Source organism: Ambystoma mexicanum, chromosome 5q (genome assembly GCF_040938575.1).
Source record: "Ambystoma mexicanum isolate Mex_15411 chromosome 5q, UKY_AmexF1_1, whole genome shotgun sequence".
In the NCBI taxonomy this organism is placed as follows: domain Eukaryota; kingdom Metazoa; phylum Chordata; class Amphibia; order Caudata; family Ambystomatidae; genus Ambystoma; species Ambystoma mexicanum.
Window position 1 is genome coordinate 83371614 of NC_090933.1, and position 26618 is coordinate 83398231.

General features: G+C 43.6%; 1 protein-coding gene across 1 annotated transcript in view; it reads right to left on the bottom strand.

Annotated features, from left to right (window-relative positions):
• The window catches only part of EPB41L4B (erythrocyte membrane protein band 4.1 like 4B), a 950447-nt gene that overhangs the window by 482729 nt on the left and 441100 nt on the right, over window positions 1-26618 (bottom strand). The window contains exon 3 of the mRNA XM_069620555.1: window positions 5775-5817. Within this exon, the coding sequence (XP_069476656.1) occupies window positions 5775-5817 (43 nt within the window). The remainder of the gene's footprint in view (window positions 1-5774; window positions 5818-26618) is intronic.

Genomic DNA, 26618 nt, shown 5'->3' on the forward strand with positions numbered 1-26618 from the left:
GTCTTGGCGGGCATGCACCCAGCCACCTTTTTTAACTCGAGATGTTTAACTATACTGTTTGTGAGAGTGTTTTGTTGGCCTCAGCAAACACAGCACTTAAGATACATAGGGGATCACAGGCAGCTCTGCAAGGATAAGATCAACTCATCCTTTTTTTTTGTTTTTGGACTCTTTATTTACATTTTACAAGTATATGACAATATAGAACCAAGCAATCTTGTAAACAAATCAAGCAAACCAAATAAACAGTGCAACTATTTACAATTAATGATGTATTAGCAAGCATCACCCTGTTCAAAATTAGTCTTCTCTCCTCCCTCACCCATCCCCAAACCCACCCCTAATCCCCAACATCCAATGTTCACATTCACATATAATATAGTTTAGTACAAAGAAATAAACTTTCCCCAGATCTTTTCAAATAATGCATTCTTCCCTTCTTTTCTGTACAATATGCGTTCCATATCTGCCAGGGCGTGCACATCTGAGATCCATACCTCTATTTCCAAGATGGCATCAGACTTCCAATTACTCAAGATTATTTTCTTCCCGATCATAGCCTCATTCTTGAAGATGTAGCAATGACATGCGTGGCCTCAATTGGGTAGCCCTTCATCCGTGCAAGCCTCCCTCCCCTGGTTAGGTAAAGGTCTGACCATCCACCTCTAGCCATCACACAACATGCCTCGAACCTTCAACGACTCTACAGGAAAAAACACAAATACCACACTCCACATCGCCAGAGATCCCAACATGAGTTTTGAGAAATTGATAAGCAGAAAATATTAGGTTGTCCTCTCTCTTAACTGCCTTGGTTTTTGCTTAACCTCTGAGTGAGCTTTGCTTTTTCATAATGGCCAGGATATGGGGGGTGATGGGGTTGTCTAAAATGCTCAGCATGCCCTCGCGCAGGACTATTTTACCCATGCATATTTAGTCGCACTCTGATTGCCTTGCTTGTTGCCCTTTCCAGCCTCCCCACCATTGTACCTCCTCCCTCACTTGAAGTTCTGACCCCCAACATATATTTTCTTTGACAAAATTATACTCAGAATCTTGAACATTTAATGTGATTAATGGTCTCTCTTTTGTTGGGGAACAATTTTTTTGTTCTCTCAATTTTATTTGGGTAGACCGATTGCTTCGCAGAAGCAAATGCCCCTTCTTACCTTTACATTCCATTACGTAGTTGTAACCAAGTTAAAAGCTAATTTTACAAAGTAGCTACATTGTAAGCTAATCACAACTGCATCTAGTGAGCATTTGACTTCTTTTTCCGATTAAAAAATATAGTTTTAATGAATACTGGATCCACAGCAATACAATTCATCTCACCTTCTAAAAACAACCATGGAATGAAATGGTGCCCAGAGAAATTCCCAGTGGTCAGGAGTCGTTTGCACAGGCATGTTAATTAATCATAAACTCATTTGTGCATTAGGCACTCTTATTCTTCGTTGACGCCGGCTCTGAAAGCCAAGGTCTCCTGCTACCATTAGAGCAATGCGCTTTAAGAGAACCTCCCCAAGGGGGCCCAAAAGCCTACTCTGATGGCTCGCACAGTCAGTTGCCAAATGTACATCACTTATAAACTAGAGTGTATGGAGGTGGGGCCTTGGAGCCAAAAGGTGCCATGTCACTTGTGAACCCTTTGGCGAGGCCGCTTGTGCACACTACCGTCGAAGCAACGGGCTAGATTTGGCGTTAGAGAAGTCAGTCTTGCGCACAATGGTGCCTTCATGCTAGTGATGGATAGGTGAGGCATGCAACTGCCTTACTGTAGAAAAGCCCTACAATTGTTCCAAGCCTTTCATGCCAGGGCTGAGAGGCAAATAACAATAACACAAACTATCTTGAAAATCAAGGCATTAGAATGTAGAGGGTTGCAGACTGAAAGACTTGCAAGTAGGTTGGTCAATACTTCAGTGGCATCATTCGCATACTATGGGGCAAGGCAGCAGCAATATTTGGCACTCAATAACGGAAGCGCAAGACTGAGGTCAAGAAGAGAGTCTGCCACGTGTGATCTCTGGCAGACGGATCACTGAAGCATTTGTTTCTTACCTGGGAACGAGTGAAAACGATCAGGCAAACCCAGAAAGGGAATATCAATGAGGAGATCAACAGTGTGCAACACCACAGGCAAGGCAACAGACAGGAAACTTGGGCCCAAGATGTCTCGGTCCATCTACAAAGGCCTCCTAATTCCAAGTCGTTTCCGTTACTGGTTTTATTGTAGGGCTGCTTTGGCCATTTGCCTGGCTTCTTGGGGTTTTGAGTCCTGCAAACTCAAGTGCAGGAGTGTGGAAGCAGAGCAAAGGTTCCTATAGATTTGGTGGGATGATGTAATCCAGAGTTTCAGTTGCCCAATATCAGGAGAACATAGCCCATCTGCCTAGGGTTCCTACTGTTTGCTGGCTGTTGGTGCTCAGCAGACCTGTTGCCTATACGTGGGTGGGGATAGGGCAAATGGCTTGTATGCATGTATGTTTTCATGGAGTGTGGCTAGTGGGCAGGACTGGGCAGTTGCCCATCACTGACAGCAGGATTTTGAGATTAGTCTTAGTTCTGGCAGTTGGACATGTGCTGGGGTAGGGTGTGCTACGTTGTGTGGCCTGGTTTGCGGGAAGCCAAGAAGGCCTGCGGTGGCTGCTGTTGTAGAGTAGTGCAAGTGCTGTTTAGGGTGTTAAAGGGAAAGTTTGATGAAGTCACAGAGAAATGGTTGCAGACATTACATAGCACTGAATGTGGGCCCTAACATCTCCCGTGTAGCAGCAGTGGGCCAGTGGTCCCATCAGTTCTTCTCAGCAATGTATGTATTATAACAGCAAACCTAGGTAATAGCACATCATAGCACAGTAACTGGTTGATGGGATGGTATGGCCTGAATTGCAGAAAAACATGCCCATGTACAATAAATTGTAATATAGTGGGTCCAGCAAGATCATGGCATTTCCTGCTTTATCCTACTACGTGATAGACAGGACAGCAGAGTGCTTCATTAGACATTATAATACATGAGAACACATCTTCAGGGGAGAAAGGATAGCTCAGGGGCAACACGTTTGCCTGGAAGCAAAACACAGTGCAGCACAGGCTAGAATCCCGATCCCAAATCTGAAGGGGTGTCCAGAGAGCAAAACTATAATAATCACAAAAGTGTATCAAAGTTTATTCACCATGATACAAAACATTTTCAAAAAAGTCAATTAATGACATATTACTTGACATAGCATCATTATATCACATAACACGACAACATGGGAGTACATAAAAACTGGCTAAAATTAGTCCATCACAACAACCATTAATAGTGCAGCATTCAGACCGTACATCACACTCAGTGACATTCAACCAAACAACAATAGCTAAAAAACATGACAAAATTGATTAGCGGTAGCAGGTGGGATAAACATTCCTCACGTCCCATCTGATTATTTTAGTATTTCAAGTTTTTACACAAACAACAATAGAGACAATTAAAAACAATCTATCGCGAGGGTGGATCTAGGAGAAAGAATGTTGTATAGATCACATCCCTCGGGAGTAAGCTCAACCGGTTTCGACGTAGAGTGTATATTGAACAACGTCTTCATCAGGAGATACAGAGCGAAAGGCTCATATGTATGACCATTCACAAGCATGATGGAAGGAAGGGTCAATTAGCTGGTATCTGACTACAAAAGAATCTGCAATTGGAATGACACTGCTACGGGTTGCACCCTACTGTAGTGGATGTATTAGGGTGGCATCCTTGGTGAATTGTGCAGCGAAGTGAGTCCTGTCAGCAGGAGGTGGCCTGGTACAATAAATGCCAGTCCGTGCGCGGCATTGGAGGCATTCAGTTACTGGAACGTCCAACGCGGGGAACACAATAGACATTCTATCCCGATCCCACCCTTAGAAACCACTTGTTGGTATTAAGCGTGTTATAAAAGAACAATTATAATTATAATAATCTTAATGCAGCAATACATCACAGGATGGGCATAGTGTATGGAAGGTGGCGACATAATAGTAGCAGGGTAACGTAAAGGCTTTTTTGTATTGTGGGATCCTCATTGTATTGGCCAGCCGCAGAGGGCTGTTGTAGTTCGGTTAGGATTTGCGGACAGACCAAGAGGGTAATTGTGGTTCGTAGGTTTTCCATGGAGGTTGGCGCTCCACAGGTCATGGCCATTTCCCAAGTGCATGTAGGGGCTAGGCACTGTGCAAGGTGTGTATTTAAGTTGTCACTGGGTGTTGGTGCTCTGCAGGCCAGGACTCTGCCTTTGGGTAGGAGTAAGGGTTAAATGTTTATTCACGTTTTCACTTGGAGTGCATTTTTGCCAGTCCAGAGACACTAGCCGGTATGCAGTTCAGTGTAAAAAGAGTGGATCAGACCCATTTCATACATCGGCTGTCTGTATTGTTTGTGGAGGAGAAACTTGAGGCCCTTGCACCCCTGAGTGTCCATGCTGTCTTTATTGGGAAAATGGGAATGCCTACTAGAGCAACAGTGACCTGAGAGAATACAAGGCAGTGTTACGGTTCAGGTTACACTGGTCCATTTCTCGGCCCATTGTACAAGCTTGATGCTCCTTCCAGAGGCTGAGGTATTTCTGGAGTGGCCGGGTTCCAATTACCATAACTGGGAGTTTAGTTCTTGCTTCTAGCATAGAAGAGCCTGGTTAGCTTGCCACCTACCCCGTACAGGAGCTACGTGTGACAGCTGCAAGTCTAGTGATAATTTATTTGTTGCTCAAATCATTTTTTTCTCAATTTGTGTGCTGGAAATTGTTTTCATAGAAAGTGGGGGAAGATTACTGGCATCCCCCCACCCCGCCTATCCACCTTCCCACCCACTGCTCCTAAACGCCTCCACGCCACACCACCAATATTGCCTAACCCCAACTCACCAAATACACTTTTAAAAAGAGTGTGAGACAAACTGATTCGAGCAAAAATGAAACCATGAATAGGCCTACTTCCTTTTTTACTCCCGGGGTCAACGCATTTCATCCACGTGCCGGTGTGAAGTTAACTCTGCATATTTGGGGATGTGCATTAAGGTGCAGGAGGCCACATGTATAAAACACTTAAAACACGATGACTCCTATCACGGACAAAAGGTTAAAGTGTGCATCTCACGTGGAAGTCAGAGTTGCGACTCACTCTGTACTCCTTGTTACCCAGCAGTAGCTCCTACCTTCTGGGTAATGTAACGTAACCTGAACTTTGGGCTACATGTTTTAATTCCTGGCCTATGTTGGCCACTTCAAAAAGAGCACTATGCTGTGAAAACAAAGCAATTTCTGAACAGGTTGTGAACAGTCTTCAGTTTGAAAATAAGACATTATCTACTGGCCACCAGTGCTGAAAAGTTCAATGTTATGGACAGCACCTCCGCCGTTTTAGCCAAGCACACTTTGAATTCTGGTAACTGAAGGTCCAGCTTTCCAATCCTACTGTAAGTGCAAGTTAGGGCTGGCCAAAAAGAAGGCCTTCATTTAATAAAAGAGCCAGGGAGCAAAACCTCTCTGACGCGATGCTAAACAATAAACCCTGATCCTGTTCACATAATGTGACTGCTACATAACCCAGGCACTGTATTTTCCTTTGTAAAATCACAGCAGTAATCTGTAAGGCACTTGGAACATTAGATTGAAACTCGTGTAATCATTACTTTTCCAGATCCCAAATCAGCAGGGAAAAATGCATGCGTTAGAAATGAATAAATAAAATAAATAAATGAACTACAAAAAGAATGAATAATTACAATTCATGACACTTACTTTTTATTTGCTTTTTAATGGGTTTTGCAAAATCCAACCAGTGCTGGAAAAAAAACAAAGAAACAAAGTTCTTGTTAGGAAATTGTATTCAAGGTTATGTTTATGCCATGGCAGTTATTCATGCGTTTGGTAGCAACATTTTATCAGATCCCAGAAGAATATGCCCCAGTGTTTTCTGCTTGGAAAGACTGAAAGGCTGATTTCACGTGTAATAACCCTACCGGAGACTGAACTCTGCCAGCACCAAAACCCCTGTGTGCAGTCAGGCAGTCACACACACACACACCGCGGCTGGCATATGCGCGCCTCACAGACAAACGAGCCCCAGCCACCATGGGAATTCTAATGTGACAAGTGTGTACTCTCATAGCAAGAATGCCTTTTCACCCAGACTCCTCCTTGTCACATGTCGTTTATACAGCACACAGCAGTAGAAGGCAGAAATAAAAGGACGGTTGCTGCAACGCAAAGAATTGGAACAATTCGTGTGATTTGATTTGAAATGTGGTAAAGGAGAAGTGAAGTTTTTCGTCAGACACCAAAAAGGTGCATGTCCATTGAAATGGCTCACTGCACTCATTATTACTAACATTGGCCTAGACACAATCCAGGGCATTTGCCCTCTTTAGGCCTTACAGGACATGTCTAGACCTCCACATGTTAACTAATACATAATATCGTTCTATATTCTAGTCTTGCAATACAGCAATAGTAGATAAGGTCACGTGATGCTTTCCATAGGAAACTGAATGGGATTATCTTGTACTCAGTGGTCGAAGTGTACGAAAAAAGTAGTGGAACTATGCTCCCTGCTGGCCCTGGCCCACGCTCCCCACAAACCCCATCCGTGCACCCCCTCCCAAGTGCAATGCAAACACCCCAAACAAACACACCTGCTGTTTAAGGGAATGATCGGTGCAAGTTTAAACATCTTCCTACACTTTTATCTTTATAAGTAAACCATTCCGGAAAGGTTTCTTTGTAAAATAAAATCATACGAACAGTGACTTTTTTTGTTTTTAAAGTAGAGGAGCACCGCCCCCAACCACTCGCGCCCACTTCGACCACTGCTTGTACTTCCCAGCATGTAAATGGAACTCAAACATATATTTCGATAAACCTTAAGGCATGGCACAAAGATCGTGTCCATGCCACATAAGGTGACATTTCCAGAATTTTTAAATCAATATGAAACCTAGTGAAAAACAGCAACTTTTCACTTTTAATAGGACCCACCCGCCCCCCTCCTCAATCCAAATAAAAGCAAAAAAGAAATCAAGGCGGTAAAACATGTATCACAAAATTACTTGCCTCGGCTTTCGTGATCGTTCGCATGCAACTGCATTCCACAAAAAAACACACTTACACATTCCTAAAATATATTGATCTATATTTCAGGCATGAACACAATGCCCAAAAACGAACACAGGCACATACCAAAACACTATAGCAGGGAGTAGTGGACATGTTCTAAAAAAAATAGAATAGTAAAAAAAAAAAAAAAAAATATTGAAAAAATGGCTTTCAGCTAAAAATTCCTAGAAAAAAGGTCCATCAAAATACAAGTGTGGTGGAAATGATCTCATATCTCCTTTAACGTAAATATGGAAAAAACAGAAAAAAGAATAAGGGAATTCCCGTATTTAAAAATCACTTTAAAAATTAAATTAGTTAAGTTTACAACATACAAAAAGGAACATCTATAAACTTAGGTTTTGCCAAGGTGTAGGGACAAGCACCTACTCATCCACCTTAATTCATGCTAAAGCAAATGTTCACAACACTTCCTTTAAGTAGCTCCTTCATGTAACCTACTTACATGTTTAAAGAGAATACTGAAGTTATCCTTAAGTGTAAATGAAGGTTAATTAGTGAGGGCACACTTACACTAGTATTCCCAACCTTCATAGTCTTTATTTTGTAGGTTGTAACCTTAACTTCACGTAAACATGGTTTGCTTATAAACATACGCTCATCTAGGAATTTATGCAAGGGCCATATTGCTTAGTTAGGGGAGACGGGAGTGGGAGGGACATCACTTAAGTCGAGAGTTCATTAATACTCATGTGTTGATAGTGCTGTAACTAAACACGTGCAGGGTCTATTCAGACAGGGATAGCACCCTCAAACCACACCTCGTGATCAGCAGAAACTCTTTATGTTGCAATACAGCATATATCAAATACACATTACAATAAAGCAGGTGATAAAGTAAGCTTTGCCAAAAGGTTTGCCAACATCCCCAACATGCTGGCATTCGCACCCCATAGTTTTGGATCACTTGTGCAATGTGCACATGCAAACTCAATGCTTCCCTTGCATCAAAGTAACTAACACCTTTCAGTTATAACTAAGTGCTCGCTTCTATTATCAGAACTCATTGATAAGGCTAAGGATTGGTTATTGGATAATAAAAAACAAGTTATTCACGCGGTCAATGGTAAAAAGTATTCAGTGTCGATCCCTTTTGGTCAATACATCTTGGTATTCAGTCCTCAAGTGAGGGGGAAGGGCGTATAACCAGTCTAATCAATGTTCAAAGCATGTATGGAATGCAGACTATCCAAAGTGGATTTCAGTAAACCTAAATCTCCAGAATGGCACATGTCTAAAAAATGACAATGGTTACTGTGGAGATGTGGATCAAGTGTTTGTAAGAGTGATGGTGGGAGGTGTAGTTGATCACAGAACAAATGTGGAATTAAAGGATTACTTAGGCAAGAATAATAGAAATGTATTAAAATTAATTTTAATTATATAGCCGCCTCCGCTGGCTTTTGCATGAACAGTAATCCACTGGAAACATAGTACACATAGCCAAAGCTACACAGTACATATATAAAGAGCAATGGGCAGAAAAGTGCATACAGTGCTTCCCCCAACTTTGAAAGTCTGATGTGGAAAAAATGCCATCACCTCTTAATCAAAAAGGCAAAGTGTCTCCATATTTATTCCTCTAGAACTATGTATGGATAACCCCTTTACATCGCACACACCTGGGGAACCATGCAAATTCTGACAGGAATGGTGTCCCGTGAGTGTACATTTTAGTATTTAGAAATGCTTAAATCTAAGATTTCTAAATACTAAAATGGACTCTCACGAGACACCATTCCTATTCTCCATATTGATTCACAGTCTTAAACATCCAATAAAGGAAAACACACCGATACGTAAGTTTGCTTGTGTTACAATCGTACAGTATATTTTCATTATGCTAAAAAAGTCATGCAAGTTTGATTATGTTGCAGTCATACGGCATCTGTTCATTTTGCCAAAGAGGGAGATGTAGTTGATGTCATGGATGCTTTAGAATGTCGGGAGAATAGCAAGTGTGTGCTGGATTTGTGGTGAAGTGGACCTTCGCTTGGATGCCAAGTAGTTAAAATTCAGTGTGTCTTCTAGTTGGTCCCCATGCCCAAGGAGCTCAGTTTATTAAGGGGTCGGAGGACGACGAAGAAAAATAGGAGGAGAGCAGAGAGAGTGACAGTGTGAGGGAGACATCTGGGGATGAAGGTGGAGGAACATTCACAGAGTGGAGGAGAGGTAGGGTGACTAGATGTCACGGTTTAGCCGCGACTGTCCCGGAATTGGGCTCTGTCCAACATCCAGAGGTTTTTTTTATGTATTTAAAACTCTTGTCCCAGTTTTGGGGAAGGGATGGTGACCACTAGCGTCTCAGTTTGATTAAGTCTTCCCAATCTACAACAATAAAACATAACATTTATAAACCAAACAAGCATTATAATATTCTTTAGCATTGAGGGATGGGCCCGAACCCCCACCCTTTCAGGTAGAAGCCACATGCATAACCTACTTCTGTCATAGAAACTGTTGGGAACATGAACACATAGAAATACATGTGTGAGGAATCCTGTGGTTCCCTCACTAAAAACCCTGACTAAAGACTCCTCCTAGGTGGCCAGGAGAGGGCCTACACTGGTGGTAGTGTACTGCGGGAAGATCACCTTGGTGGAGACATGGCCCATGGTGGTGAGGAGATTTTGTGGGATGAGACCATCTTTTTCCTCTGAAGGGGCTATTCTTACCACTATTCCAGAAGAAGTTATGGCTTATTGTCTTTTTAATTTCTCTCAAGTTCCTGCTAAAACTAAGGTGTCAAACCCTAAGGTTGTAAACACTCCCTTATATACCAAAAGAACAAAACCTTTTTATACCTAAAATCAAATGCCCTCCTCAAAATCCAAGTTATACTACAAGGAATAGTTAAAGTATTACCATCTCTACATCTTCCTTTAATACTTCCTTTAATAGAGTTAAAGCATACAGCCCTTCTGTAAAAAATACTAAGGGAATTGAATCTACCCTTAAAAATATACAAGAAGTGGAACAAACAAACTTTGATAAAGTGAGCTACATGTACCAGGATCCCATAGGGGCTGAGACGAAGAAGAGGACTGAAGAGGCATGCAGAAGTGGAAGACAGGCAATTAGGCCTAACAGCCTTTGCCAAGGTCAGGCAACTAACAGTAATGTAATGCCTGTACCTGAAATCAATTGCCCCGCCTAAGAGGCATAAAAGGCTGCAGCAAGAGGGGGAAGGCTGGCAGTTCACATGGAAGTGTGATCACCTAAGGGACACTGGGACATGAAGAAAGCAGATTTCACCTGCAAGTTCTGAGAGCGTCCTGTGTTCTCAAACTCTGCCTTGTCATGGCTGCACTGAGAGAGACGTGCTGAGACTGAAGCTCTTCCCAGATGCGCTTAGTGGCTGTAATTGCAGAGCCGTGACCCTGCTGAAGCTCGAGGCCCGTGGCAAGAAGCAAGCCAAAGGACAGAGGAGTGAAGACTCCCAGTTGGTGTGGTCGGACCGGAGACACCCGTTCCGCGGAAGGGTGTGGGTCCCAAGAGTGCCTAAAGCCGTAGAAGAGAAAGAAGTCGGGAAGTTGAAGCAGCCCGCAACCACAGTGTTCCTGGAGCCGGTGAGTGAAGCTTGGTGATCAGGTTCACTGAAACCCTTGCTGGTAATTGTTACCAGCACTAAAGTGGCTTGCATGAGCGTGGAAGCTATTCTTTACAATGGAAATGTATCAGACGCACCTCTAGTCAAGGTTCTAGTGCTTGCATGTGAAGAAAAGCCTTCCATTTCCCATTGTCGAACTTTTCAATGTTGCTGGCGCGGTCGCATGTCTCCAATAAAAAGAGGACCCCTTTCTAAAGTACTCCGAAAACTCTGAAGCAAACTTTCATACTTGTTACAAGATACTACGGCATTAAAGGGAGGTTGCGTGTGACCAATTATGAATCCTGACCAGAATAGAAGTGTCTCTGAGTTTAATATGTAGGACTACAAACCCTTACAGATACTTAAGACTGAAGATCGACCTTAAAGAGTGGTCGTGTATGCCTAAAACTAATTTTCCTTTAATGACTGAACCTTGTAACACCAAGAACAAGTATTCTTTAAACGCAGAAGTCGTTGTATTACAAAAGAACAAGCATTACCCAGGCCAGGCAAACCCTTTCTTTACTGAAGAAAACCCTGTTTAAAACAATCCCCCTAACTGGCAAAGTTGCGAAAGGTCCAGTGTCCTCTGATACAAGTGGGACATTGTTATCTGAAATTGGAAGTGTGGAAATACAGCTTCAATGTAGCTATTGGAGCCAGGAAGGCGTGTACAAAGCTGGGGGAGGGAGCTGGGTGCTTGTAGGAAGATCAAGCAAATAACCTGTAATGAGACTGTTTAAGTTGAGAGAAAGTCATCCTGAAAGCACAGGCAGGTTATCCTTGTGTCAGTAAATCAGACAGAAGGATATCCAGTGATGGTACCTAAATGGAAATAAATTAAATCTTACCGAAAAAATTATGAAAAATATATATGTAGGAGGTAGAGGGGGTTAAAGGGTCAAATGGTGTGGGGTAGTTTGGTGTAGGGTAGGTTAGGGTGGGGTTACAAGCATGGGGACACAGGGGGGTTGAGGGGTCCGCCCCAATTATTGTTTTACAAAAAAAGAAAAATAATACATCAATATTTCTTTTCCCGTTAAGATTTCATTCGCTGAAATTCATTTTTCCATAACATCACATGGAACCAGACAGAAGAGGCAAAGAGGCTTCCCTTTTCTTGGAGCGTAGGAAAGAAGAGTGCCTTACCTACCTGTAGAGGTCGAAATGTCTTGTATTTAAAATGCCTAACCAGTCTAATATATAAAGTTGAAGCAGAAATACCAGAAATGTGGTTGTTTGTAATACGGTCAGTGGATGTCACATTGAAGTTGCTTGAAGTAGTGTCATACTGTGGAACTAAGGAGTCTGTTTCCACTATAACAGTACTAGAAGGGTGGTTGTCAAGAGGAGAACAACCACCTAAGAAGAAGCATCCTGGCATTATAGCAAATGTACTGCAGAGGTTACCAACACTTGTAGAATTGTAGAAGGAGAAGTTGATCATCTATTTTTTGAACTGTGGCAAAACAATCTTTGGAAGGAAGACATCCAGGATTACCATTGGTGCTGTTTCCTTAGCTGTAATCGGAAAGGGATCTTTTCAACGGAAAGCTGACTGTTACCAGTGAATTTCTTTGATTGGTGAAGTTTTATTTCATGTGGAAATTACAAGAACTGGTTCAAGACTTTTTTTTCCTTTTTGAACATTTGGGGAAATTGACACTGAACAATACCGGGGAAGGGATTTACCCAGGACAGGTGAAGGTCATCCAAATTATTGGTTGCTTGTTATTCACACATTTATGCCGTTTATAATTTACTTTGAATGTTTTGTCATTTAGTGTGAAGGCCAGTTTGTTTCTGTTAGGAGCGATTCCCTTAGCTATTAGACTAGGTAGGGAGCTCCCTGATTGATTAGGATTAGCAAGGATTTATTTGCATCTTTTTCTTTTAATAAAATGTTTAATTCTGAGAAAAATACAAGCAATTGTCCGCCTCGCATTACTGGCCCATAACACGTGTATTTTGATCAGAACCAAAGCTCTTTGGTTTTCACGTGCTTACATTCATATTCCAATCCACACAATGTATATGCAGGAGCAGTGCTGGAAATAACGTGGAATAACAACAGCAGCAGGGGTGGGTGTAAGCCTGCTCTGGGCAGGGTTTAGTTCCACTTTTATGTTTGTGGCCAGTCCTGTGCTTTTATTTAGAAAATCTGGTCAACCTAGGAAGAGGCAGCTGCCAATCGACTCCAGTGCACAGCAGAAAGCACTGATGCTGGGAAGGTCTATGATGACAGAAGCACTGACCGAGAGAGAAAGGGTGAAAAACTCACTGGATCAGAAGAGGGGCTGCCGAGCGGAAAAGCCTACAGACCCAGAAGAGACTGGCAGTCTACACGAGACAGAATACGAGAATAAATACAGAATAACAGCGCCTAAATTGAAGATGCAGCAGACACAAAGTGGAAAGAGAAGACATGCATTGAGGAGAGTTAGAACAAAGAGGAGACAAAAGCCCATGAGCTGCGAAAGCTCAATGGAGTGAGCACAGCACCGGAGACGCATATACCAGAGGGATGGGAGTACAAACGTTAAGAAAATTAGTTGATGCATGTTGCAACACTAAGTCCGAACCCACAAGTGAAGCAAAGCTGTGAATGTTTAATAAATACTGGGAATTATGGTGGAAGTGTTCTGATGAATCCAGACAATTCGACCCTTCTCCCCAGAAGAGAGCCACCCCCTTTGAGGGTAGGGAGGGGAGCCTGCTAACCAAGACCCTCCCTAGGTGTCTGGGCATGTGGGACCTAACTGGGAGTGACTCACCTCTTGGGGACAAGGACTTCCATTCCACTACAGAACTCCCAGTTCAAACCATCCTTTCTGCCTATATGGATGTTGGAAAGACTTGGGATGATCTCTTATGACTATATTAAAAAAATATCCTTTTTTGTCTCTATTGGCTTCAGGTAGTGCTGAGCGTTGCCTGAATGTCGTGTATAAGGAGAGAGCGGACTGTGAATGGAGGAGAGACTACAACGGGGGGAGGAGAACAACCGCTACACAGAGGTGATGTCCTGGAGGGGCATAGCCACATCAATCCGCAGAGCAGTGGCGGCGTGAACAAAGCAAGACTCTCTAGCTGGAGGCTGAACGGTGGATGCCTTGACTGAGTAAGAGGCTCCGGTCAGGGGAAGAGGTACGCTGGAAAAAACAGTAGTCTTCTCTGGTGGCGTGACCAATGAGGAGCAGTGGTGGGCTTGGTGCCCAGTAACCGATGCTGAGACCAGGGACGAGAAAGGAACCCAGGTCCATGAGCTCCACCCGGCAAGTGCCTTTTCTGCCGAGAGAAGGACAGCTGGGGGGAAAGTTATGCTACTGACATGGGGATGTCAGTGAAGCCTAGGACTGGTGGTTTCCACAGTACTAAAACCGATGCAGCTACGAGAAACAGAGGGAACGGGCACACAGTCCCGGTAAAACAGACAAAGAGTTAGAAACAGTGGCGGCTGCTTGCTTAGGGCATGGGGCGCCGCCCCCTCCCTCAGCATACAGAGACAATGGGCCTCATTACACGGATGGCGGTAAGGATTTACCGGTACCGGTAAAATACCGGTACCGGTAAATCCTTACCGCCTTACTACGAGGTCCCTTTGCGGGTTGGGGGATTTAACGCCTACTTTTTGCAGGCGTTAAAAACCAACCCGCAAAGGGACCCAGGGAGATAATTACGGTACTGCAATTTGCAGTACCGTAATTAGCGCCTTCCCCATTCCCATTATGCCTTATGGGGCAAAAATGGGAATGAGGAAGGGCAATGGTGGAAGGGGGAATTACCGCCCCGCCAACCTTGGAATGGGGCGGTAATTCCCCTTTCCGCCAAGGCGGTGCCGGTATTTTACCGGCATGAACCATGGCGCTAATAGCGCCATGGTTCTCCGCCATCCGTGTAATGAGGCCCAATGTTCTTCTTATACAAAATGTCTGTGTGGCAGTCCTTCAGAGTAATCTGCACTGTGGGGGAATACAATTTCAACAATTAAATAATTCTCACCAGCCAGCCTGGCCGGAACAGAGTCAGGTGGCATGGTGTGCAGATCCAGGATACTCAGGTTTCCTTAGTGTTCTGAGCGGAGCTTATCGAGCACTGCACAATTAGCGTAAGCATTCAATGCATTTAAGATGCTGACGGGGCGCCAGAGGTATGGCCCCACTAGAACAATCTTTTCTGCAAACAATGCAGTGTCAGTCTTAGAAAGATAATACAAATTAATTGGCAGTTTGACAGCCAGTGGATTTTGGCATTTTATTTGTGGGCGGGCCTATGACTGTTGCATAGTGCAGCGGATGGGAAGCAGCCTGAGGACACAGAACCAGGGCGGGGTCATCCATTGTCGTAGCGTGGCCAGCAGTAAGCAGCCAACCTGGGCCACCCATCCGGTGAAGACTCTCTAGCCTCGAGGTACGTTTCCATAAGTAGTTTACAAGTTGTCCAGGTTATGCCTGCTTTGGTGCCTGCTGTTCTAGAGCAATCAATCGTGTTGACAACAAGAGCAGAGCTTACAGCTCTTTTTATTACCCGATTAATGTCAAGGGTGTGCAGTTCAGGCAGCAACCTAATAATGAGGCCGTCATTCGTGTGAAACCATTTCTGAAGCCTGCCTAAACAATGCTGGCCCCTTCAACATCATGCACGGGACGCTGCCCAAATACATCACATTTTACAGAGAGGAACTCTGATCCGAGTGAAGTCTGCTGACGCACCTTCACATATGTTGCTTGGGGGTGACTTCTGAGCCGTATAAGGTCTGTAATTTGAGGTTTTTCATAAAACTGATACAGAGGGCACAGCATTAAAGAAAGAAGCGGTGAGCGAGCGATCAACTAGGTTTTTGCGCAGTGGTAGTTTTAGAACATTGGCGCGAATGGCAGAGTTGCACAGTAACTGTGCTTCCATTTACTTTACAACTTAATCTTGGGCTTCTCTGGATCACCTGCAATGCTTGCCAGAGGCTCAATGTGACTCAGGCCCTGGTTCTCTCTAGACTCAACTACGGTTATAGCCTTCTCCTGAATCTTCCTTCTTCCACTCTGCAACCACTGCAGCTTATCCAGAATAGAGCAGCAAGACTTATCCTTGGCCTTAAGCCAAGGGACCACATCTCTATTGCACAAAAAAGTCTTTCAAATTCAAATCCCTCTGCATCATCCACAAGGCTGTCTGGGCCCGGGGACCACACTATCTTCAACTTTATCTCAATAAATACTCTCCCTCCAGAACACCTGGCTCCTCTGGCACCAACTCTTTGTGTGTAAAGTGTTTTGCTAAATAGATGGCAGGGGGTCTCTCACTTTCCTCTGCCGGTTCCCTCCTTTGGAATAGCCTCCCCCTGAGCCTTGAGCAAGATCTTCTCAAGCTCCTTAGACTTTCCTCTTTTCCTCCTCCTTCCCTCCTTCTCTCCCCTGCTAATCCCACAGTTGCTGAATCGGTGTCCTTTGGGCCCAGACCTCCCACACCAATTCTTACCAGCTATTGTCTTCCACAGCATTTTGCATCTGCACACCCTCCGCTTTGGATACTCGCACTTACACCTCCCTCACCCCACGCTGTGTAACACTCTTCATTTCTAGCACTTCGTCCTAGTGCTCATTTGGACAGGCAAGAGGAATGCCCAGTCAAAGAGGCCAAAGAAAAAAACATTGTGGTGGACGAGGAAAAAGCGCAAAGCAGCCGAAGCTGGACGTGTTTATCAAAGATGTATGTATGTATGTCAGCTTATATAGTGCCGGCAGCCCGCGGGCATCAGGGTGCTTTAACAAACACAACAACAAATTATACGGACAACGAAAAACGAAAAAGCTAAACTGTAACCCTCCTGGTTCTACATTCCTGAACTCAGAATGTAACTGAACGGAAGAGTCATAAGTCACCTGAACAGGTGGGTCTTCAAGATTTTTCTAAAGTTTAGGTGATTTCCTTCCGATCTGAGTTTCAGTGGGAGTCTGTTCCACTGCTGTGTTGCCACAACTACAAATGATCTACCCAAACCGGTCTTGAGCTTGTGTTTAGGTACTATGAGTAAACCATTACCTTCTGACTGTAACTGTCTCTGTGGGATGTAGATTTCCAGATGGTTTTTTACATAGTGAGGAGCTTTTCCAAAAAGGCACTTGTGAACAAGTGTCATAGCCTTAAACTTAATCCTCTCTTCTACTCTAAGCCAATGTAACGTTCTTCTGGCCGAGGTAATATGCACTCCTCTCCTTAGTTTCTTCACTATCCTCAATGCGTCATTTTCTATGACTTGGCATTTAGCTAGGTCCTTTGCGGTTGCACCAATGAGAAGAGCATTGCCATAGTCGGACTCAGTATTACAAAGTTGTGGAGTCCCTCAGGCAGGGGCGTTGCTAGGGGGGGGGCTGAGGGGGATATAGCCCCTGATCTTTTGGTTGTAGCCCCGGATAGAATCTCAGGAGCTACAGCCAAAAGTCTAGCTAGCCCCCAGTCCCAACAGTACCGACATCAGCTTAGTCCCGGGTCTTTTCCAGACCTAGCAACTCCCCTGCCCTCAGGGATCCTCCCTTTCCCCACTGCTTTTTAATTTGTATGTAAAACTGCTTATGGATATCTTAAGAAAGCACAGTATACAGTTCCATTCTTAAGCGGATAATATCCAGGTGTTCCTGAGAGTACAAAATCAAGAGGAAACCTATGAGAGAGTAGAACAGTGTCTACAAGAGATACAGAGTCGGATGTGCCCAAACCAGCTATTGCTGAATGCCAGCAAAACTGAAGTAGCTGTTTTTGCCTCAAAATATAATTTACAGAAGGAGAAACTGCACCCCCGCCTCCTGGGGACGCAGTTGAACTTCACAAAAAAAATTAAGAACTTAGGCTGTATTTGGGAGGACAATATGGAAAGCCGACCTCAGGTGAGTGCAAAGGTGCAGGCAGCTTATTACTCATTACGCATGCTGAGACACATTCTACCTTTTATTGCGAATGAGGACAGAGCGGTCGTTACAGGTACTCTGGTCAACTCGACGCTAGAATATGGCAACGCATTTTTGTCAGGCATTCCAGCCTACCAACTGCGGAGGTTGTAGCTGGCCCAAAATGCAGTGGTTAGACTGGTGCACAAGACAAAAAAATCAGATTCAATCTCTACTTTGAGGAAAGCACTGCACTGGCTGCCTATAAAAGAGAGAATAGAGTTTAAGATCCTTTGTCTGGTCTATAAGGGCGTGAATAAGATAGGACCAGCATACCTATCAGATAAAATCAGAAGGTACACTCCTACCCGACAGTTGCGCTCGGCAGACCAAAATCTGCTCTGTATACCAGGCACCAAATGTGTGAAGAAAGGAGATCGTAGATTCTCTGTCTATGAGCCCAGAGCATGGAACAAATTACCTAGAGAAATCTGTGATATTAAAAGCCTTTCGGTTTTCCGGAGGGCTGGAAATACTTATTTGTTCTGCTAGGCCTCTGACAGAGTAATTTTGCTAAGTAACCCTCATAAGATCCAGTGGACCATTCATAGACAAATGTTCATTTGAAACATCTGCGCCCAGTTACGATTCAGTTCGTCAGGCGCGCGATATGAATACCACAATACAATACAATAGTCCAACCTTGATAGCACTATAGCCCTAGCTATTGTAGCTATGTTGCTTTCATTTAAATACAGACTGATGGCCTTCATTAGACGCAAGTAGTACGCTGTATTTTTATGCAGATAATTCACCTGTGCTTCAGAATTAACAGAGGAGTTGACCATCATTCCCAAAGTTTTAACCTGGTTAGATACTTAGATTTTGGCTTCATTTATCTTAAAGGTCTCATACTCATTGCCCCTAACTTGGTTATAATTCGACTGGACCCGAACAGCATAGGTTCAGTCTTAGTGTCATTAAGACACATCCAATTTCACTGCATCCATTCGTTTATTTTGCTGTATACTATAGCAATTTTCTCACTATCTTTAGTATAAGATCCCTTTAGTTCAATGACGAGCTGCGTATCATCTGCATAGTTGGTGAAAAACACTCCGGCTTCCACCAGAATGTCACACAGACTTTGCATGTAAATGTTAAATAACATTGGCGAGACACTAGCCCCTTGAGGCACTCCAAATAGGATTGAAATCGGATCAGAAAAATTATTCTGCCAATGCACTTTGGCTTGGCGGTCTGTAAGAAAGGAAACTAGCCACTCCAAAGCTACCTCAGAACAGCCCACGTTATCTCTCAGTGCCTCTACTAATAATCTACGAGATCAAAAGCTGCACTGAGATCTAGCAGCATCAAAATCCCTATTTTTCCTTTATCAATCAGTCCCAGCATATGATTTTGAAGGTCCAGCATAGCTGTTTCGGTACTGTGAGAAGCCCTAAAGCCAGATTGTTGTTGATGTAGAAAGGTCTGTTTTTCTACATATTCTTGCAATTGCAATGTGGCAATTATATCCATAATTTTAAGTATAAAATTCGAGTTAGTAATGGGGCAAAGATTGCCTGGATCCTTTGGATCCAAACCCACCTTTTTTAACAGGGGCGTAATAGTAACCTTTTTTTATTTCCTTCGGTACTATACCCTCCTTAAAAGAGGCATTTACTATTCTCAACAGGATAGGTACAAAGTATGATATTGGAAGGTAACACATTTTCGGCGCATGATGTGGGTTTCATTTGCCATTATTTATTGCCATTCTTTGTCCGAGTTTCCTAGCTCAGTATTTTCCTGGCATTAATTATATTTTGTCTTGCTTTCGCTATTTTAGCTGCTAAAGCATTTTGCACAGTATCACAATCTTCCTTGGATGATGAAAAATGCAGAGTGAGATTTTTTGGTTTCTCAATGCTTTTCAAAATTTCAAACAGTTCACTAGTAGAGTTAGCTGCTGCTTCAATTTCTTTATTAAAGAAATTTGCCTTAGCTAATCTTATATTATCTCTATATTTCTTGTTAACTAGCTTCCATTTGTCTTTGTTTTCTTTAGATTTGTCCTGAAGCCACTTTCTTTCAAGTGCTCTTTTTTCTATTTTGATTGAGTCTAACTCCGTATTAAACCATTTCTGGTTTTTACTATCTTTCCTAGTTAGATGAGGAATACATTGGAGGACACAATCGATTTGAAGGGCAGGGATACTTCTCCCCTTGTCACCCTCTCGATATTCACCCTCTTTCGTCGCCTAATGAACTGCCGTGCTGAGTTAGCCCTCACAACGTGCGGTCTGCCTTGCTCCTCTTGTGCTCTCTTGTGCCACCTTTTATTCCTGTGGGGAAAGGAAAGAGCCGTTAGGTGTGTGTGATTTTGGTCAATTGCCCGACTTTGCCTGACCCTTAGGTTGGGACATGTCAGGTGAATAGTTCTAGAATTAGTCTGTTGTCGTTCGTGTTGTGCAAAGGTGCTTGTGTCGGAAAGGGAGGAAGTTAGAGTGTTCAAGTATCATAGGGGTATAGAGAGGAAGAGGTGTTGTATGGGATTATAGTTCTCTTGCAAGGGGTTTCGGTACATTCAGAGGGTTTAGATTCGTAGGGTGTGTGGAACAAACAGAATGACCAGGATTATTGTTGGAAAATAAACAGGGGGATTTGTGGGAATGACAATCTGAGGGATGAGATTGGTAGGGTTTTGTCAAGGTAGATTGGGTGTTCTGGAAAGAATAATCAAGGGGACAGGAAGAAGAATGACGGGGAGTATTCAGGTAGGAAACAGGGAAACAGGGATTCTGGGGAGTGTGGTTTCTAAGTGCAAAAGAGTGTCTAATGGATTCACCAGATGCGGAGGAGATTGTGGATTCAAGAAAAGGATATTCATTGGGTGGAAGTGAGGTCGAGTTGATACAGCCCACAAAAGCCTTGAGGATCTTGTCTTCCTCGCCCCTTTCTCCGGTATACTACCGCATCTCACCTGGGGCATTCCCCTGAGCATAACCCCAGGCTCCCCTACCAGGTGATCCTCCCTCGCTCGTCTAACCCCAGGGTTGGAATCAGAGCGCAAGCCTAGGTTTTTCCCTGGCCACCTAAGGGATTCCCGAGGTCTACTTGTGACAACACACTCGGGCTTCTCACAGAAAGCAGGAGCAGGGGACCCAATGAGGACAATCTCCGTCTTACTGGCATTGAGGTAGAGATCATTTACAGCACACCAAGGCTGAATTGCGGACAGTCAGGAATGAGTGAGGAGGAGGAAGAGGATGAGGGTAGCCTGAACGGGAGCTGTGGGTCATCCGCATAACTGTAAATTAGAGGGGAAGGTAGAGATCCTGTGGGCCAGAGAGGCCATGTAGACATTGAAGAACCGGGGGGCTATGTTAGATCCCTGGGGGACGCCACAAGTAGACAGGGTAATAGAGGATAGAAAGGACCCAAGTTCCACCTGGGAATGACGGTCAGAGAAAATGTATGCAAGCCATGCCAGTGCCTGATCTGTGATGCCCAGGGTATCACGGAGACAAGAGATCAGGATGGTAAGGTACTCATGGTGGCAACAGTAAAGACAAACAAGTGATTACAGTTCAAGGGTGTTTATTAAACTGTGTGCAGGGGTGAGAAAAATGCCTAATCTAAACCTAAAGCTAAGATGGTAGAAAGTTATGAGCATCAAATAATAAGGCAATCCTAGTAGTGTCTTGTCAAATAAAAAGGGCCTATACTAAAAAATTAATATTGCCAAACCTTGCCACTAAGTTACAAAAAGTGTGTGGGGTAATGTTTACCAGAAAAGAAAGAAGTGTTCTCAAAATGAAAAGTCAGGATGGTATGGCTGGGTCTCCCTTGCCCACGTTTCAAGCACGGGACAAGGCAGAACTCCTAAGCACAGCACACTCCTGGGCATCTCCAGCACGAGGTTCACAATTCCAGTTCAATGATACCAGAAACTTCAGGGGCCAAGTCTCTTTCCTCAAAGTCTCTTGCCTTAGAAGGCCTGCTGGTTCACAACAAACAAACAAACAAATGTTCCTTCTGCGATCCTGCGGCTGGGCGATTGCTCTTTGCCCCTAGGATCTCCCTCCGCTGAGCTCAGATAATCCTTGCAAGGTGGGCCTCCCTCTGGCTGGATGACTACAGCCTTTCTTTAACACAATTCATGAATTTCTAACAGTTCATAATTTGCTCAATTTCATCAGTAAGCGTGGGTTCCCTTCACCTAGCTTTCTTTCGGCATCCCTCTGTCAGGTTCACACGTTCACCTTATTTCACAGTTCACAATCTTATCAGAAAGCAGGGGTTTCTCTTGGCCATGGGTCAGAGACTTTCGATTGTTCAAAGGATTTGACGTGACCTTTGTTGGACCACACTGACATTTTACGTCACCCTTTCCTAGAGCCTTCTGGTACTCCAGATTTTCACAGTATAGTTTGTGTCATTGCCCATAGCCCCTTATGCTTTGAGGGAGACTGCATTTGGTTGAACACCCTTTACTCAAGTCTTTCATTTACCTTGTAGATTATGATGAAGGTTGAAATTATGAAATGTATTAATGCAACTCACTGAACTTTATCTTGCTCCTGAAGAAGAGATTTGTAATTCCCGAACGTGTTGAGCCTATTGTACTATGAAAAAATTCAATATAGTACATCCATTATCGTATGATTAAAAAAGTATTTTATTACGTTTAGAATTATTGTGAATTTATGAATGTCGATTACATGAATACATGAATGAGTAATTTGAATTCCTACATTCTTTTTTCAATCACTGACTAATTTTTCAGCATATGCGAGTGCAGGGGACAGGAGTGCCCGTCAATTGATGACACTTTACTTTCTCTAACGCTTATCTAAACGACTTGTGTCAAAGGCGTTATTTTCTCTCCTGCATCCTTTAAACCACAAACATTCTAATACTGAGTCCTGTAATATTACTTCACTAGCTCATTTTGAATAAGGTGTGCGTACAACCCTCTATACAGTTCTTTTGTCTAAAGCCTACCAGCACTCTAGCTCCTCAACATCTTGTCACATGCTCATACCTACGCACCTTCTACTTCCCTTCCTCCTCCTGTGTGCTAGCGACTGGCTCACCCTCCATCTCTTCAATATTCTGCCACAGGCTTGTTCTTCTGCCCATTCTAGGATTCCCTTTGGTTGTTGGGTTTCTCTCGCCTCTCCGATGGTCTTCTGGCAGTTTCTCTATTCCACCTCCCCTTACTCCTAAGTCTCCCCTTCATCTAGAGTCAGATGTTCCTCTTCTCCTCTCACCTTTTTTCTTTCCTCCAACCTCATCCAGATGTTCACCTTGCCCAATCATCCTCCTGCTACCTTCCAACCTCATCAGTTCTCCTTATACCTTCCTTCCACCGGATTTCCCTCTTCTTCCTTCTGACACCTTTTTCCCACTCCCACTTGATGGTCTCTTCTCTTTCATGACATATTCCTTCCACCTTATTCTACCAATCTCAGGCCTCCTGCCTCCAGTTCTCCCTATTCACTCCAACCTAAGTCCTTCTGGCACATTCACCAAACACCCACAATAGCAGCTCTAAGTCTGCTTCTTTTCTCCTCATACAAGACCGGTAATTAGGACTGTAATCACAATTTTACAGGTGTGAGTTTAACTGGCAACATTTCAAATTGATCAACTGTGTTTAAAACAGCAGTTTCCCAGCAGAGGGTGAAGAGACACCATCTTGGCTTTCCACACAATCGGCTCCTGTGGTTGGAGTGAAGTGCTTACACACAGTCCTGCTGCAGCAACACTTATTCGGGGCTCTCCTGGGTCCACTGCAAGCCACCCTCTCTCAACCCAGGGCGTCTGAGATAACCGAGCAGGCGATAGTCCACTCTTGCTCATGTTTTGGGTATTTGTAATATGACTCTGCCTATTACCTTTTGTATGTGTGGATATGTTTGTATCACTAGTAGAACAGGGGACTATGGGTATTTCTTCCTCTCAATGAAAACTGTATCAATACTTCTCAGTATTGGCCCTAATTCCTTGAAGGGACACTACGAGGTAATAGAATCATGAATAAATGGACTGCCTCCTGCTGGTGTCATGGTCACAGGGGATCCTCCCCATGCCATCCATGTCCAGCATCACATGGCTTGCTGCAGCACCTGGCCCCCTTGGCAACACAATCATAGACCTTTAAGTTTAGGCAGGGACTAAGTAAGACTACAATACCCTGACCGAGGAACCATCCATCCAACATACCTCCTGCTATAGTTACAATACGACCAATCAGGAAACCATTCTTTCAAACATGGTCACTAATTCCTCTTCTCAGGAGCTGGTGCAGTGGAGGCAAGGTGATAAGAAATTACTTAAATGACCACTATAATGGCTGTACTCGCTTTCAAATTAAAACAGTCCAGAAGGAAATGTTCAATTAACATGAAAAGAATGAGAACAGCTCCTCAGATCTAAATAGCCATATAGATCTCCTGAGTGGCCAGATGACAGAGATGCATAACAAGTAGGAGTTCAAAGTCCAGGTAGAGGACAATGAAACCTCTTCAGAGATTCTCTCAAGTACTCAGTTATGAGGTCGCCATTCAATTCCTGAGTTGTATAGCTCATGACTTTGATAACCCTAACAGGTACCAATATTGTGAGAAGAAGAGAATGGTACAGATGCCATTTAGTTTATGGCTAAAATGATAAAACAAATGCTACCCGACTTATAACTGGGAGTTTCATCATACAATGAAGTGGGCCAATTGCAAATAGATCTTAATAAAGTAGAGCCAAATCCAATAATTATATATTTTTGAAACTTTCTAATCTGACAACATGAGTCTGTGCCCCATTAAACCGTACATTTTCAATATGAGGAATATTTCACAGGCTCAAATTTTAGTAACAAAACCCTGGAAATCTATTTGTAACTTAAAGAATGCTGTGATGAGTTCCTTGGGGGTGTCATTTCTGCCTGGGAGGAGAAACCTTCCCATGGGGCCAGGAAAGTGAGGCCACTACCCGATACTCCCCTGGGCGTTGAATTCAGTGGGAGGATCTCATGGGAGGGGACCCCCCTTGTGGGAGAAGTGAGGACTATCAAGGGAGAATGCGTTATGTCCACCATCATGCTGCCAGACATGATTCACCCAACCATATGAATATGGCCCAAGCACCCACAAACTCTGTCTCCTTTATCTTCTACTAATTTCCTCATACGTAGCAGCTATCTATGTCAGGCAGATGATACTGTGACATGGAAGAGCGAGGGAAGCGCGAGTATGGATCACTCCAAAAGTACTGACACAAGTAAGAGCAGTACGATGAAGAGCCCTGCGCAGAACCGATACGAACATGCTAGTTGTTTGAAGCTAGAAAGTCAATCCACCATAAAAACGAACGAAGGACTCTCCTCGATGTTGGTCCATCCCTAGAGGAGCATGACACAGGAGAGTGAAACTGCGTGGAGAGGATGCACTGCATACCCGAACTCCTGGAGTACGATGGCGGGAAATAAGAAAGTGGGGAAGAGCTCCAATTTACTTGAAAGCGGAGGAACCAGACATCCGGTGGCAGAAAGGCAGCCACCAGAGTGATCCAGGCGAGACACAGCATGCAGGGTGGAGAAGCCAAAGAAATGAGAGTCCAGGCAAAGCCACAGAAGCTTACCAGTGTTGCAGAGGACCAGAACCCTTGTGGACCTAGTGGCAAGGTATGTGGAGTGGGACCGGGAAGGCACTGGGAAACCCCAGAAGCTGTGGTTGGGAGTCCCGAGGCTGTGACTGGGAGGAAGTGCAGAATCATCTTCCTCATCCCAGTGGGACCAAACAGAGAGACCAGTTGAGAATACAGTGGGTGAGAGCACCCCAAGAGACTTGAAGAGAGGCCTGGCAGGAAAGTGAATCGGGCCTAGTTAAGAGACACTATAAAGCTGAGAGTGGGTTCTGGGACCCAAACACTGAGAAACAGAGTTGCACAAGCGAGATAACACCTGGCAAGATAGTGCACCAGGCTTAAGTAATAACACAGTACAGAGCTGAGAAGGGGGGTCTGGAACCCACATAATGAGAACAGACGACCAGGGGAAGAGAAAGAGTCCCTTTGGCACAAGACACGAGAAGTCCAGGAGAAGAGAAAGAGAATCCTTTGGCACAAGTTATGAGAAGACAGAGGAAGGAAGATCTATCCTTTGGCAGAAAGCAGACTTGGACTGGCCTATAGGGGCACTTTTTTTTCCAATGTGATCCAGTTTGACAAATTATTTCACTATGCGACAAATAGTTTTGACCCCTGTTAAATAATTATTCTTCAATTTGCATTACATTTAGTTAAAAAAAACTCCTTCTTGCCTACTATTCAAACAGTTTGTCACAAATGGAATTAATAGCTATTTGCAACTGTGAGCCACTTTTTCATTGGTCCGAACCTAGCAGAAAGTTGCGCAATAATAAGGCTGTTGAAAGAGAGCCTGAAAAAGGCCTGGGGAAGGTAGACGCCTTCCCAATCTTGTTTTGAAACTTGGAACTTTTTTTATCACTTTATTTATTATTTCAGAACAAAACATACAAAAGAACAGTAGCATCGACATATCCATAACATCAGGGATTTGCACTCAGATTGTAAAATACATACATTTTCTTAGCAATCAAACATTACAGTTTTAAAATTCATAAAATTAAGACCATAATAAACTACTATAAACCCATATTCCACAGCAAAATTTCAAACATCCAACTGCAATAGACAATACAACATCAACAAACACAACAGACAACACCGTAAAAAAAAAATCCCGATAATCCCCCAACTACTGTATACAGAAAACAATACATGTGGTTAATGACCTTCAGCTTTATAAGTCTTTAAAAGAACCCCAAATTTGAAAATAATTCCCCTCTCGTTTTTGTTTTATTAGCATTACTTTCTCGTAGTTAGATAAGGTGCGGACATCTAACAGCCACTCATCTACATTCAGCTTTTTCCTAAATTTCCAAACTTTAAATATTTGTTTAGCCGCCATTA